This window comes from Malus domestica, chromosome 10 (assembly GCF_042453785.1).
Source record: "Malus domestica chromosome 10, GDT2T_hap1".
Taxonomy (NCBI): Eukaryota; Viridiplantae; Streptophyta; class Magnoliopsida; order Rosales; family Rosaceae; genus Malus; species Malus domestica.
Window position 1 is genome coordinate 22933798 of NC_091670.1, and position 13832 is coordinate 22947629.

General features: G+C 39.0%; 1 protein-coding gene and 1 long non-coding RNA gene across 2 annotated transcripts; both read right to left on the reverse strand.

Annotated features, from left to right (window-relative positions):
• Positions 1-8358: 8358 nt before the first annotated feature.
• LOC139188347 (uncharacterized) lies at positions 8359-8647 on the reverse strand. Its single transcript, XR_011571725.1, has 2 exons — positions 8522-8647; positions 8359-8424 (listed from the first exon to the last, which is right to left on the reverse strand). It is a non-coding gene; the product is annotated as an uncharacterized lncRNA (long non-coding RNA).
• Positions 8648-11727: 3080 nt separating this feature from the next.
• On the reverse strand, positions 11728-13604 carry LOC103422129 (serine/threonine protein phosphatase 2A 57 kDa regulatory subunit B' epsilon isoform-like). The gene is made up of 2 exons (XM_029108943.2): positions 12453-13604; positions 11728-12207 (listed from the first exon to the last, which is right to left on the reverse strand). Exons 1-2 carry the CDS (start codon positions 12732-12734, stop codon positions 11857-11859), a joined length of 633 nt encoding a protein of 210 aa, XP_028964776.1. The 5' UTR covers positions 12735-13604; the 3' UTR covers positions 11728-11856.
• Between the last annotated feature and the right edge of the window lie 228 nt (positions 13605-13832).

The following is a 13832-nucleotide window of genomic DNA, read 5'->3' on the forward strand; positions in this document are numbered from 1 at the left end:
ACTTAATACTTCGCCAAGTCAACATACATATCAATCTCAGGGCAAAATGAAAGATTTCCATCCTCATCAGTCTCATTTTAGTAAAATGAGTAAGGGACACTATCGCGATAACCAAGGGTATCGCCATGATAATGCCCGCCCCCATACAGTCAACACAGTGGGCCAAACACGTGTCAGGACAGGCCTTACCCTGAGGTATGAGACATACACACCTTTGAATGCCACATGCGTGGCCATTTACCACATCATAACTCACATGATACTGAAGCCAATGCCAAGGCAGTCGGGTTACAAGCCTAGGAGGAACACAGGCACATTTTGCTGCTACCACAAGCATAATGGCCATGACGGCGAGAAATGTATCACCCTTCGTGATCATATTGAAGCTTTGGCACGTGAAGGAAAAATTGATCGATTCCTCCTTCACCCTTCAAGGGATAACCGTAACCAACGCCAAGTGAATGTGATATATTCCATAAGCAACGGCACACCCATACCTGAATCTTCCAATAGGGCCATGAAAAACAGCGAACGAGCTTTAAGGCCTGGCCACCAAGTGTTTCACGTGGAAGACATCAGGGGAGGCAAGTATCAAAAGCCTAACTAGGATCCAATATGTTTCTACCATGAGGAAGAAAGAGGTATCATCCACCCTCACAACGACACACTGATCGTGAAGGTTCACATAGCCAACTTTGAAGTACGACGAATCCTGGTAGACACGGAGGCTTCGGTCAATATCATGTTTGCTGAAGCTTTCAGGGCATTTAATATAGCTGAACACTTGCTCGATCGCTCAATTTCTTCTCTGATAGGCTTCTCCAATGATATCGTGCAACCTATAGGGAGCACACACTTACCTTTCACCATTGGTACAGACCCTTACACAGCTACCATTACCACTAACTTCCTAGTAGTTGATTACCCAACGACATACAATGTCATCTTTGGACGCACAGGCATCAATGATCTCAAGGCCATGGTATCCACACATATGTTGTTGATGAAATTTCCAACCCCTATGGCAATGGTTACATCAGAGGAGATCAACTTAGTGCACGGTCATGTTACAACACTTCGGTTAAGCAACAACACCTGTCTGTGCCCAAGGAAACCTTTTCTATACATGACCAAGTCATAAACACCAGCCCGAACGAAGCCAACTTGGATCTTCACGGTGGCAACAGTTAACCTGACGATCCTCGAGATGACTCTTTCACCCAGCAAGCACAACTCGCTAAAGAGATGGAAAAGGTTTCTATATCAAAAGATTATCCAGATCGCATGGTGAAGATTGGCACCACCTTGTCACCACCTATTCGATTGGCATTGATCTCTTTTTTGCAAGAGAACATTGAGGTCTTCGCCTGGTCATACGAGGACATGCCAGGCATTTCTCTCGATATCATATGTCATCGCTTGAGTATTGACCCCAAGACCAAGCCGGTGAGACAAAAACGAAGATCTTATGACGCTGAACGATACGAAGCAATGAAGGCAGAAGTTGAAAAACTCAAAGGCATAAGCTTCATCCGCGAAGTCAATTACCTAACATGGGTAGCAAATGTGGTCCTTGTTAAGAAAAATCCGACCAAAGAAAGTCTCCTGCTCCAAAAGGTCTTGTGGAGAATGTGTGTTAACTACACCAACCTAAACAAAGGATGCCCGAATAATAGCTTTCCTCTTCCTCTCATTGACATACTTATAGACTCTACGGCAGGGTATGAACTCCTGAGCTTCATGGATGCTTACTTAGGATACAATCAAATCCTCATGAACCCTCCGAACTAAGAACACACAGCCTTCACTACTGACAGGGGACTATATTGCTATAAAGTCATACCCTTTGGCCTAAAGAATGCAGGGGCGACTTATCAGAGACTAGTCAATTCGATATTCGCCAAACAGATTGGGAAAAACATGGAAGTTTACGTTGATGATATGCTAGTCAAGAGCAAGCAAGCTGACCAACACATCACCAACCTATCTGAAACTTTCACCATTCTGAAGAGGTATCGAATGAGGTTGAACCCCAACAAATGTGCCTTCGGCGTAGGCTCTGGCAAATTCTTAGGCTTCATAATAAACCGACGAGACATTGACGCTAATCCTGAAAAGATCAAAGCAATCCTTGACATGAAGGAACCGGTAACTTCAATAGACATCCAGAGCCTTACTGGCAAGGTGGTAACCTTAACTAGGTTCATCTCTAAGGCCATAGACAGATGTGCTCCTTTCTTCAAAGCACTTAAGGGAAGTAAGAAGTACATTACATGGACTGATGAATGTGCCGAGGCATTCAAGAACCTCAAAGACTACATGAGTAAAGCCCCTCTACTCTCCAAACCTGAGGTTGGTGACACTTTCATTATCTATCTATCGGTATCGGCTTCAGCAATAAGTTATGTCCTCATTCGAAATGATGTAATGTCGAACGGCCTGTCTACCACGCTAACAAGGCCTTACAAGATGCGGAGACACGATACTCCAACATTGAGAAATTGGCTCTAGCATTGGTCATGTCTACTCGAAAACTTCGTCCTTACTTCCAAGCACACTCTATCATTGTGCTTACCAATTATCCTCTTCGACAGATACTCCAAAATCCTAACACTTCGGGATGAATGATCAAATGGGCGATAACATTAGGTGAGTTTGACATCACCTACCAACCAAAGTCAGCTGAGAAGGGCCAAGCAGTGGCAGACTTCATCGCCGACTTCACATATCCTGTTGACATTGTTTCTACTCCTAAATAAGTGGTTTCATTACCCTCGGAAGCTCAGAAAATAGAACTAACAGCCCCAACATGGAATCTATATGTTGATGGCTCGTCCAACCAACAGGGTTGTGGAGCAGGACTAGTCCTTACGACCCCTGACAAAGTGGCGATGGAGTATGCTCTTCGTTTCAAATTTAAGGCGCCAAACAATAAGGCCGGATATGAAGCCCCCCTAGCAGGCTTACGTTTCGCCAAACACCTTGGGGGTTAAATGAATTGATATCTTCAGTGACTCCCAATTAGTGGTTAACCAGGTCACCAACAACTTTGACGCTAAAAATAACTTCATGGCAGCATATCTGACACAAACACAATTGTTGCTCAAGCACTTCCACTACTAGATCACCCAAATTCCTCGAACGACAAACATTCATGCAGACGCTTTGGCTCGCTTAGCCTCAACGGTGGAAGACAAGATTGGGAGAAAAATTCAGGTCGAATTGTTGGCAGCACCAAGCACTATGGCTGCGGGAGTGTGCAACTTACAATAGGGGGATAGTTGGATTACCCCGATTTATAGATTCCTTGCTCATGGCACCCTTACAAATGATAAAGTCCAAGCTAACAGATTCAATACAAGGCTACCCGTTACTTGATCATCAATGACTAACTCTACAAGCGGGGTTTTAACTTACCATACCTAAGATGCCTTACGCCCGCGGAGGTGGAAACTGTCATTTGGGAAATACATGAAGAAGTCTGCGGAGATCATGCTGGATCTCGATCCCTAACACCAAGGATATTACTAGCCAACACTCCACCAAGATGCCATTAGAATATCCCGCTCATGTGATAAGTGTCAACACTACGTAACTATTCCTCACTCCCCTCCCAAGCTGCTTACTCTTATGATCAGCCCTTGGCCCTTCGCTCAATGGGGACTTGATTTAATCTGCCCAATGTCTGCAGGGAAGGGCAGGGTCCGCTATGCAATCGTTGCAGTTGACTACTTCACAAAGTGGGCCGAAGTAAAACCCTTGGCAACCATTACTGAGGCAAAAATAAAAGACTTCATATGGAAGAACATCCTTTGCAGATTCGGTATTCTCAATACGATAGTCATTGACAATGGGCGACAGTTCGACAACAATAAGTTCAGGATGTTCTGCTCTAAGTTTAACATCAACTTATGTTTTGCCTCCCCAGCTCATCCCTAGTATAATGGACAAGTTGAAGCCATCAACAAAATAATCAAGCGAACTTTGAAAACCAGCTTGGACAAGGCTAAAAGTTGTTGGCTAGAATTTGTACCCCAAGTTCTTTAGTCATACCGCACTTCGTATCGGACATCAATAGGAGAAACCCCATTCTCACTTGCCTTTGGTACAGAGGCAGTTGTCCTAGTTGAGCTTAAGCAAGCAACGTTCCGAGTCCAGAACTACGTGCAAAGCGAAAATGACAAACAACTTACCCTCAATTTAGATCTCGTCGAGGAACACAGAAACCAAGCTCACTTGAGGAATGTTGCCTACAAGCAGCGCATCTCCAACTACTATGACTCAAGGGTCAAATCTCGTTCTTTCAAAGTGGGGGACTGGGTATTGAAGAAAAGATTACTCTGCGACAGAGTTCAGAGTGAATGAACACTTAGTCTAAATTGGGATGGACCGTTTGAAGTTGTTGGCATCAGTCGCCCTAGCTCCTACAAGCTTAGAAACTCCGATGGCAAGACCCTTGGCCATCCATGGAACGCTGATCACTTGAAGCACTATTACAAGTAAACTCACATTGTACAAATGTTAAGCTTCAGCCATTCGGCATCCGATTGAACGAAGAATATTTGGCATGAATTCAATAAAGAGGTGATTTAGACAATTCGGCCCTAATCCTCTTACATTCCTAGCAATGAAACACTCGGGGTCAAAGCTTCAACATGAATGCTTCCAACATGAAACAAAGTCTAAGTATATGTCAACAAGACTATACAAATAAACGAACAGCTTCACAATATATTCGTTCAATTTTACATTCCAACACATTCATACATAAGCCAACTGTGCTTCGAAAGGGTTCAAAATACTTTGTGTCATTCGACACTTGCTACAATGTGCCTCGACACCTTGCCCTTATTCTTACCAACCAGGTGATGAAATGTGAAGAATGAACTCATCTTCATGCCACCAACCAGGTGATGAAATGTACAACCCGTACTCTCTTTCATGTCACCAACCAAGTGATGAAATGTACAACCTGTACTCTCTTTCATGCCACCATCCAGGTGATGAAATGTACAACCCGTACTCTAATATCATTTGGCAACTTGCCACTCATGCCACCAACCAGGTGATGAAATGTACAACCCGTACTCTCCTTCATGCCACCAACCAGGTGATGAAATGTACAACCCGTACTCTAATATCATTTGGCAACTTGCCATTCATGCCACCAACCAGGTGAAGAAGGAACTCATCTTCGTACCAACAACCAGGTGATGAAATGTGATGAAAGGTGATGAAGGAACTCACCTTCGTACCACCAACCAAGTGATGAAAGCAACTCACCATTCATCCCACCTACCAGAAGACGAGTGGTACAACTAGTACATGTGAACTCATATCATTCACAAATAATCAAAAACCCTCAAGCTTGACAACTCAACTAGGGGAGCACTTATGCCCAACAAGAGTTATAGTCACCAACAAAGTCTTATTACAAGTCAACAACAACTTCAGTGCATGGCATACGAAGATCAAGCTATTCAGCCCTCTTGCATTTGCTTCAGACATTTCTCCTCTGTAACAATGCAAACACTACAACTCGTAGAAAGCTTCACACACTCTTGATCAAGACAGTGTGAAGCAAAACCAATTTATGGTGTCAACAAGAGCTTCATCAAAGGAGTTCAACCACAATTCTCAAAAGCTTCACACACTCTTGATCAAGACAGTGTGAAGCAAAACCAATTTATGGTGCGAACAAGAGCTTCATCAAAAGACTTCAATCACAATTCTCAAAAGCTTCACACACTTTTGATCAAGACAGTGTGAAGCAAAACCAATTTATGGTGCTAACAAAAGCTTTATCAATAAAGGGCAACTACAACTTGTAGAAAGCTTCACACACTCTTGATCAAGACTGTTCGAAGCAAATTCAATTTATATGGTTCATCCAAACCTTCGACTACTACAAGGTGTGGCTTTCATCACAATCTCTTGCTCAACAGTGTGGAAGCAAAATTTGTATATATTGTCTCTCCCACATTTTCAAATTTCTAATTTTCCCAACAAAAAAAAAAGGAAATTGGGAAATTCAACAAATTTCTAAGTTTTCCAAAAAAAAAACGAAATTGGGAAATTCAACAAAGCTTCATCAATGGAGGACAACTACAAATTCTCAAAAGCTTCACACTATCTTGATCAAGATAGTGTGAAGCAAAATCAATTCACGGTACCCAACAAAAGCTTCAACTCCAAAACTTCATCTACAAAGCGCGATACAAACCATGTAGTAGGAGTCCCCCAAATCGCCGAGCTAGGAGATTTGCCGAAAGAGGTGACTGACAAGGTAAGCAATCAAGTATAGTACAAACATAACCGAAAAGAAAAGGGGAAGGGAGAGGGGGGAGATAAGTGAAATAAGACAACTACGACATCCTTACAAAGTTATTGCACTATGTCGATGGTCTGGAAACCTTAATACGACAACATATCTAGTAGGTCTCAATGCATGCAAATAACATGGCTAGAGAAGTATTAGAGAACTTAAAAATTAAGCAATCAGTTCTTTCAAAAGAAAATATGCAAGATCTTATCATAAGGAAAAGCATAAAGCAATACCAACCTTGCTCCTTTTGATCGCCTTGCACAAATTGCACAATAGTGCCAACAATTCTTTTAAAGAAAGATCTAGCTTTTAAAGGGTGTTATAGGAACCATTGTTCGACGATTAATGCAAGTTTGATGAAATTATTGATTGTTTTTCATATTTAATTTTCACAAAAACTTGCTACCACTTAAGATAAAATCCTTTGCAACACAACAGGAAACACCAAGTCATCCAACACCATCCAAAACAACATAACAAAGACACCAAAATCTTAAAAAAAAATAAATAAATAAAAAATTGTTGCAGAAAATGCTAAAAAGGAAAAAAACTGAAATTATTTACCTTGAGCATAAACGGCTTCGAAGCTGCACATAGAAGCCCAAAAAAACGAAGAGCAAAGTGCCCTGAAACAAAAAAACAGAAGCAAATCATACAACCAAACAACAAATCTAAGGATATAAACAAAACACCCAAATTTACAAAAACTAAATTCCAAAAAACATAGAGCAATGTGTTCTAAAACGAAAAACATAAACAAATCATACACCCAAACATCGGATCTAATGATATAAAGAAAACACCCAGAATTAAAAAAAAATTCATCCAAAAATCCCACTTGAACATGGAAAACTACAAAAAAAAAAAAAAAAAAATTAAAACAGCAATACTATAAAGGTTAAAATTAAAACTCACCACGAATCAAAATTAGCTTATAATGATTCAATTACCAGCATTTTGACCTCATTGCTACTAGACGCAAGCATACATAAAACAATAGTGAAGGTCTATCTTGTTTGATAAGTATCTTTAATTGCTAAATGAACAGGGTACACTATGATAATGTGCAGATTATGCTAAAAAGGCACTCACATAATTTGGTGTGTTGTTTCGATAACAACACACCAAAGGGGCGATGTTCCATGGAATGTGCAATGTAGTGTCTCCAACAGATGAGCTCGGTCATAATTCTAGTTTTGATAATTGATCACACTTCTGGTGATCAGGGGGTTCGCCTGAGAATCAAAGCCAACAGATAGCTGAGGGCAGAGTCCGTTGATGAAAGTGCCACGATGAGTAGCACCACAAGAACAAGAGTAAGTCTAGCAGTCTTAAGCTGCACATAATCAATAAAGCAACATCAGATTTGAACCACCATAAATTGTAATCACTTTTGAACTCGATGAAAGATGGAGAAATAAGTATTCACTGGTTGACTTTAAAAGATGGCAAAGTCACAAAGTAGATTCAAAATTCTACATCTTTCAAATGTAGTTTTTGTTTTGCGCATACCGTGTTGCGGAAGCTTGGCCATTCAATGTACTTCAACTGACTAGGCTGCTCAACCAGAAAAAACGAATAACAAACTCAACCCCCTAAAAGAAGTAGAAAAACTTCACCCAATCAATTAATGATAATTGCAATGTTTTGTTTATCACATATGATAATAGTACTTAGGCAAGACCACCAATTTGTGCTCTTAGTTAACAAAGGCTATTGACAAGTCTATGATTTGATACGGGAATTACCACACTGCTTCTTTGACAAGACTTAAAAAGTAGGGCTCATGAGGTGAATCATCATCAATTCTCAATTGATGATGATCCCCTCCCACAGATGCAGCGCATATGGTGCCAACACGACGTGCAGTCAAATATTGAATCCCTCTTCCTCCTCTAACAATCTGCGATAGCAAAGCTCTATCCTCAATATGCAAGCATCCACAAGATAATTGGACACATCATAAAATCCAAAACAAAAAGAAGATAAAATTACCGTTCTTGATGTTACTAAAACATCATTACAGTTATCGATTTTGGCCCCATTACACTGTTTGAATCGAAACGGTAGTTTAGCATGACTGGAACGATGAACCAAACCTGTAATGTGGCAGATAAAGAAAGGAAAATGCAGATTCAGTCAAATTTCCAACCAATTAATATCTAAAAGAAATAATGAGAGTCCAGGGATAGTAACCTGAACAGCAGCTTGCCACCGACTACGAAGCAGCCCCCATCCTAGTTCAAATTTGAAACAAATTCTGAGAAACAAAACACAAACTCACATCCATATACCAATGGCAGCAGTGCTTGCGTACAAACAATCATGCAATTTGAATCCTAAAATCTACCATCTACAGCAACACATGAAAAACCCATAACCCAAAATAATTAAAAACAAAACAACCCCCAAACAAATTTTCAATTGGATTTTTTATTTTATTTTATTTTTTTTCAAATTTAATCTTACAACAAATTCTTAGCCGCCCCATCCCTAAATACTTAATTTTCTTTCAAATGTAGAATTTTTAGGTAAAGAAAACCAGGAAGCTACTGTACCTAACAAAATCTAAAATGTCACCAAATCTTCAATCAAAAATTGGTTTCTGGCAATCAAAATTTGAATTTCACAATAAATTCGCGAAGTACACAAAAAACCTCCTACTAAGCGAACCCTAGTAAGATAGCACCCGAAACGCACCGTTTTGCTCTACCTAAGTAAGAGAGAAGAGGTGGTGCTTACCTGCTCGACCCGATCGCTCTGGTTCGCGTGCGCGCACACATATTGTCGTTAGCTGTATAGATAGAGAAGAACAATATCAAAACATGAACGACAATCGAACTACCACCGTTTTGTTTCGCTTTCTGCCAATGCGCAACGTTGTAACTAGGTGATGAGTAAAATAGGATATCAAATTTAGGATTCGTTTGACAAGTGCTTTTAAACAACGGAAAATGTTTTTAGATAAAATATTTTTGGAACCAAACGTTAGTAAAATTGCAAGTTAATTTTGAAAAAGTTTTTGAAGTGCTTCCAACAATAAGCACATAACTAGTACTTTTAGCAGGAAGCACTTCAAGTGCTTTTGGAACCTAAAAATATTTTTCTCTAAAAACGCTTTTCAATCATTTCAAAGCACTTGCAAACAAACCATTAGTGAATAGTTTGGTTTGAAATTTTTGATAAATAATAGCATTAGTGGCTAAAATTTCGTGTACAATTTAATTTGAAATTAAGTTTGATAAAAACTAACTTGGGGGGGGGGGGGGTGATGTTGCTTTTGCAGATATTAGGACTGTTTTAGTTTTGATTATGAGCTAGTTTGCTAGTGTTGTGATTTAAAAAAAAAAAAATTGTTTTTGTTGTTTTGTGAGAATAAACAGTTGTAAAATAAAGTTATTGAGTGTTTGGCAAACTTTTTTGTTGTTGTAAAAGTGCTTAAAAAAAGTGTTTGAGTGTTTCATAAACTTTTATATAAATGTTGTGATATGTTAAATGACTAAAAATGATATTGTATTTAATGTAATATAATTATTGTCAAGAAAATAATGTAGGGGTCAAGATTGTAATTTTGTAAAATATGTGGTTGTATACTTGCCATTTGAAAATTTCATTAAACGGGCACTGATCACTATGCTTTGAAAAAAAAACATTTGTTTTAGAAACATGGTAAACCCTGCTTTTGATTTTATATACTTTTCTACTATCATTGACAACAGTTTTTTAAAAAGCAATTTTTTTGTTTGTTTTACCAAACATATCTGATGTTCCAAATTTTTTATTAAGTTTTTTTTTTAAGCACCACAATCCCAAACTAGCTATATGTATTAGTTAAAATTGAGGGAATTCGATTTTTGTGAATATTAAGTTGATTATGTATTATTAAAATTTAAGTTGTGCATGCATTTACTTAATATATTCATCATCCATATATAATATTCTCTTAGTTGCAAAGATAATCGATAGATGACGAATGTATGAAATAAATGCACATGTACCGTGATTAATCTCGAATTTTATTTGAATATGTGTTCTCAATTGAAAATTGTCAAAAAAAAATAAAATAATAATGTTTTATTGAAAGTCCCAACTTCGATTCGTCTTTTTCCTTATGTATACAATGCTTATGAATAACCAGTTATGTGCTTCTTGCATAAAGCACTTTAAGTGCTTTTCGAAGATTAACTTGCAACTCCACTAAGGTTTGATTTTAAAATATTTTCTCTAAAAACGCTTTCAGTCATTTAAAAGGACTTCCTAAACGATGAGAATGAGCAAGCAAGAGTGGAAAAATTGTTATTAATATACGAGGTGCTATCCACACACCCTTTTTTTACTTCTCTTACACTTTTTTAATTTCCGGCCATCGGATCGAATGAATTGAAGAAGATCAAATGACAGAAATTAATAAGAAATGTGTGATAAAAAGGTGTGTGTGGATGTCACACACATTAATATAATCATGTGCTCAATCCTAATGTAACCTTCACTCATTTATTCAGGAGAGATCATCAAACCAAAATCTAAAGAGCATGAGCAAATTTTAGGCAAGTCTCAAAGGCTTAGCAAAGTGTAAGATGACTATATATGCTCAGAATTAGGTCAAAATTATGAATTTTTTAGTAACTAGAGGAGAGTCGAACTTGAAACCCCTTCTATCAAAAGAAACACATATATATAAATTACTTGATTGAAAGGTTGTTGATAAGTTTAATCTCTTTCAAAGCCGTAGAGCACATATAAATAAATCCTTATAAAATTATAGACAAATAGAAGCAGAGCGGCGAGCAATGACACGAAATGCACGCTGTGGTGGAAAAATATGGGTACGCATATTTCCAGACAAACCTGTTACAATAAGACCTACAAAAACATGTATACGTTCGGAGAAAGGATCTCCCAAATATATATTTTTTTTTTTTAAAAAGAAGATAAAACGTGTTACGGTGTATGTTCATCTACCCAAACCTTCGAACTCTGCCGGCCTGCCTGCCTTGTTTCCAACTTCCTTGTAATCCTCACAACAAGAAAATATATCCTTGGCCAGTCTGAGCAGTCTCCATATATAGCACTTAATTAACAAACAAAGAATAATTAGGTAATAACTTTAATATAATTTGACCTGTCTTCGTCTTTCAATTTCGATTTTTCACCACCTTCTCATCCACCACCTTGAAATCATGTAAAGTGACATGTGTTTACGCGTTAATATAATAAGTCTTATGTGTTTTATTTTATGATACTACACTGTACAGTATTAATTCGTTGCCAATCCAGATTATAATACGTGAAGTGATAATATCATGCGACCGCGTTGCGATACACATAGTAATTAGCTTGGTTTCATGTGGGGAATATAATAGTTGCATCTTGTTTCTAAAGCCCTCATTAACCACAAAATATAAAGTTTCACCGCACATCGTAATTTGATTGATCTGCAAGGGGGAATAACTATTTACACGTAAGGAGCTGAGTTTATAATAAACCTTCTTCAGTGGGTATGAAACCAAACCCAAAAAAGCCAGTAGGGACTACTTTTTGTATACACACAAGAAATGTTGTGGTTGGAGGAACTGAGGCTTGGCTGCTCCTGCTGCTGCCATTTCTATTCTGTCCCATTTCTCCTTCCTCTTGATTTCTGCTTGGTTGGCCTTGGATTCTCTTAGCTCAATTTCTTCAAGGCATTTGGAGTACAAAACTGGATCCATTTCTTCAAGCATCACCTTCACGTTTTCGGTCAGTTGCCGGACGCTTTTGCTCCAATGCCACTTCAAGTTCCTCTCCATGCCTTCAACCACGACCGGAAACACTTCCTCCATTGCCACAGATATCATCTTCACAAAGTGCTCATTGTTCCAAACATAGAGGGCTCTCTCTGCTACCTATGAGTACAAAACAATATAGCACTTTTTTAGACCATAGTTAAAACATGACATTTAAACTTAAAGGAATAATGTAGTTTGTATGATTGGCAGATAAAGAGGAGCAACTCCTTAAAAAAGTGGGTACTAAACTTTTATGAATTAGCAATGCTTTTCTGCTTGTTTGCAAGGGAAAAGAACACTGAATTTGTGAATCTTGATATTCGAAAAATCATCAAGCCAGAAGCAAAATTAAAACTATGTACCTGTGAGTTCCAACTGTTCAAGCATCTTGTTATCCGTAGGCATAAAGGCAGAGCCAACTTCCTATACTGATCAGGGTCAATATTCTCCACCAGCTCCTCCAGCTCCCCAACCAGCAAAACCTCCTTCTGGCAATTCGTCACGGGCCAATACCTCAAAATCCCTCTCACCACAATCCCGCCAAGCACGGGCTCCTTCTGCACAAACTGCGACACGCAATAAGCCAGCTGCCTGTGGTAGCTCTGCATCCCTTTAGCCTTGTGGAAAGGAATAAGCACTCTCATCAAAAACAGCTTTTGCTCTTCCTTCAGCGGCACAGTGAAGCCATTGATTATGCTTCCCCATATCTCAAGCTAACTCTCTGATCCCACAATGCCGCTCTGTCTCAAATACATAGTGCAAGAACACATCATTCATAGATTTCCTCATGAAGGAACGGTAGAATGTGAATCGAGAATATATTTTATGGTACACATTCTTCAAGCTGTCGCGCTCCCTCGGGTCTTCTGATTGGAAGAGGGCAAGGAGGTTGACAATAAACTGGTGGTCAATGTATCCTCTGAGTAACTTAGGATCGTTGTTAATCACGATGCGGATGAGGATGTCGTAGACTAACTGGCAGTTGCGACCACACAGGGGAAAAGGAGGATATGGGGTCCTCATCATCGGGAAAGTCCGTAGCGATTGTGGGATTGGAAAGAGGAGGGAGAGGCCGGAAAAGGTTTAACGATATCATGGAAATGAGAGATGACATGACATGATCATGCAGAGGCTTTTTCGAGGTTTTGACAATCGAGAGGAGCTGCAAAAGCTTTTGCCTTTTGAGTTCTTGTTGCGTAGGTCATTCCCTTGGATCGGTGAAGGTGAAGATACAATGGCAACGGAGATAGCTGATAGGATTTCTTCATTTTCCACACTGGAAGAAGATTGACTGCCAATAGTACTATTGGAGTTGGCAATCTTTTTTCCGCAGTCAGAAGCGCTTTTGGCATCGAGATCAAATAGGCGTTGAAGGGTTGTAGATTATCCTCTTGGGGAAGCCCTTGGTGATGCCCTTGGTGAAGCTCTTGGAGTGTTGTTTTGAACTCCCTTTTTTTTTTTTTTTCTCTTCCTCTAAGCTTTTTCTCTATCCAGAAAAGCACCGCATCCTCAAACTGCTTATAAAAGTGCTTATTTGGTTAGTTTTTTTTCACTAGCTGATGAAACAAAGGCCAAAACGACAGCGGTGTTATATAGACAACAAAGTGTTGTAAAATCCGATGGTTAACAGAAGCCCGCAATTTGTTGATAAAAAATAAATAAATAAATAAAGGGTAATGCAATTCACACACCCCTTTTTACCTCCCACACATCCTTATTAATTTTTATCCATTGATCATCTT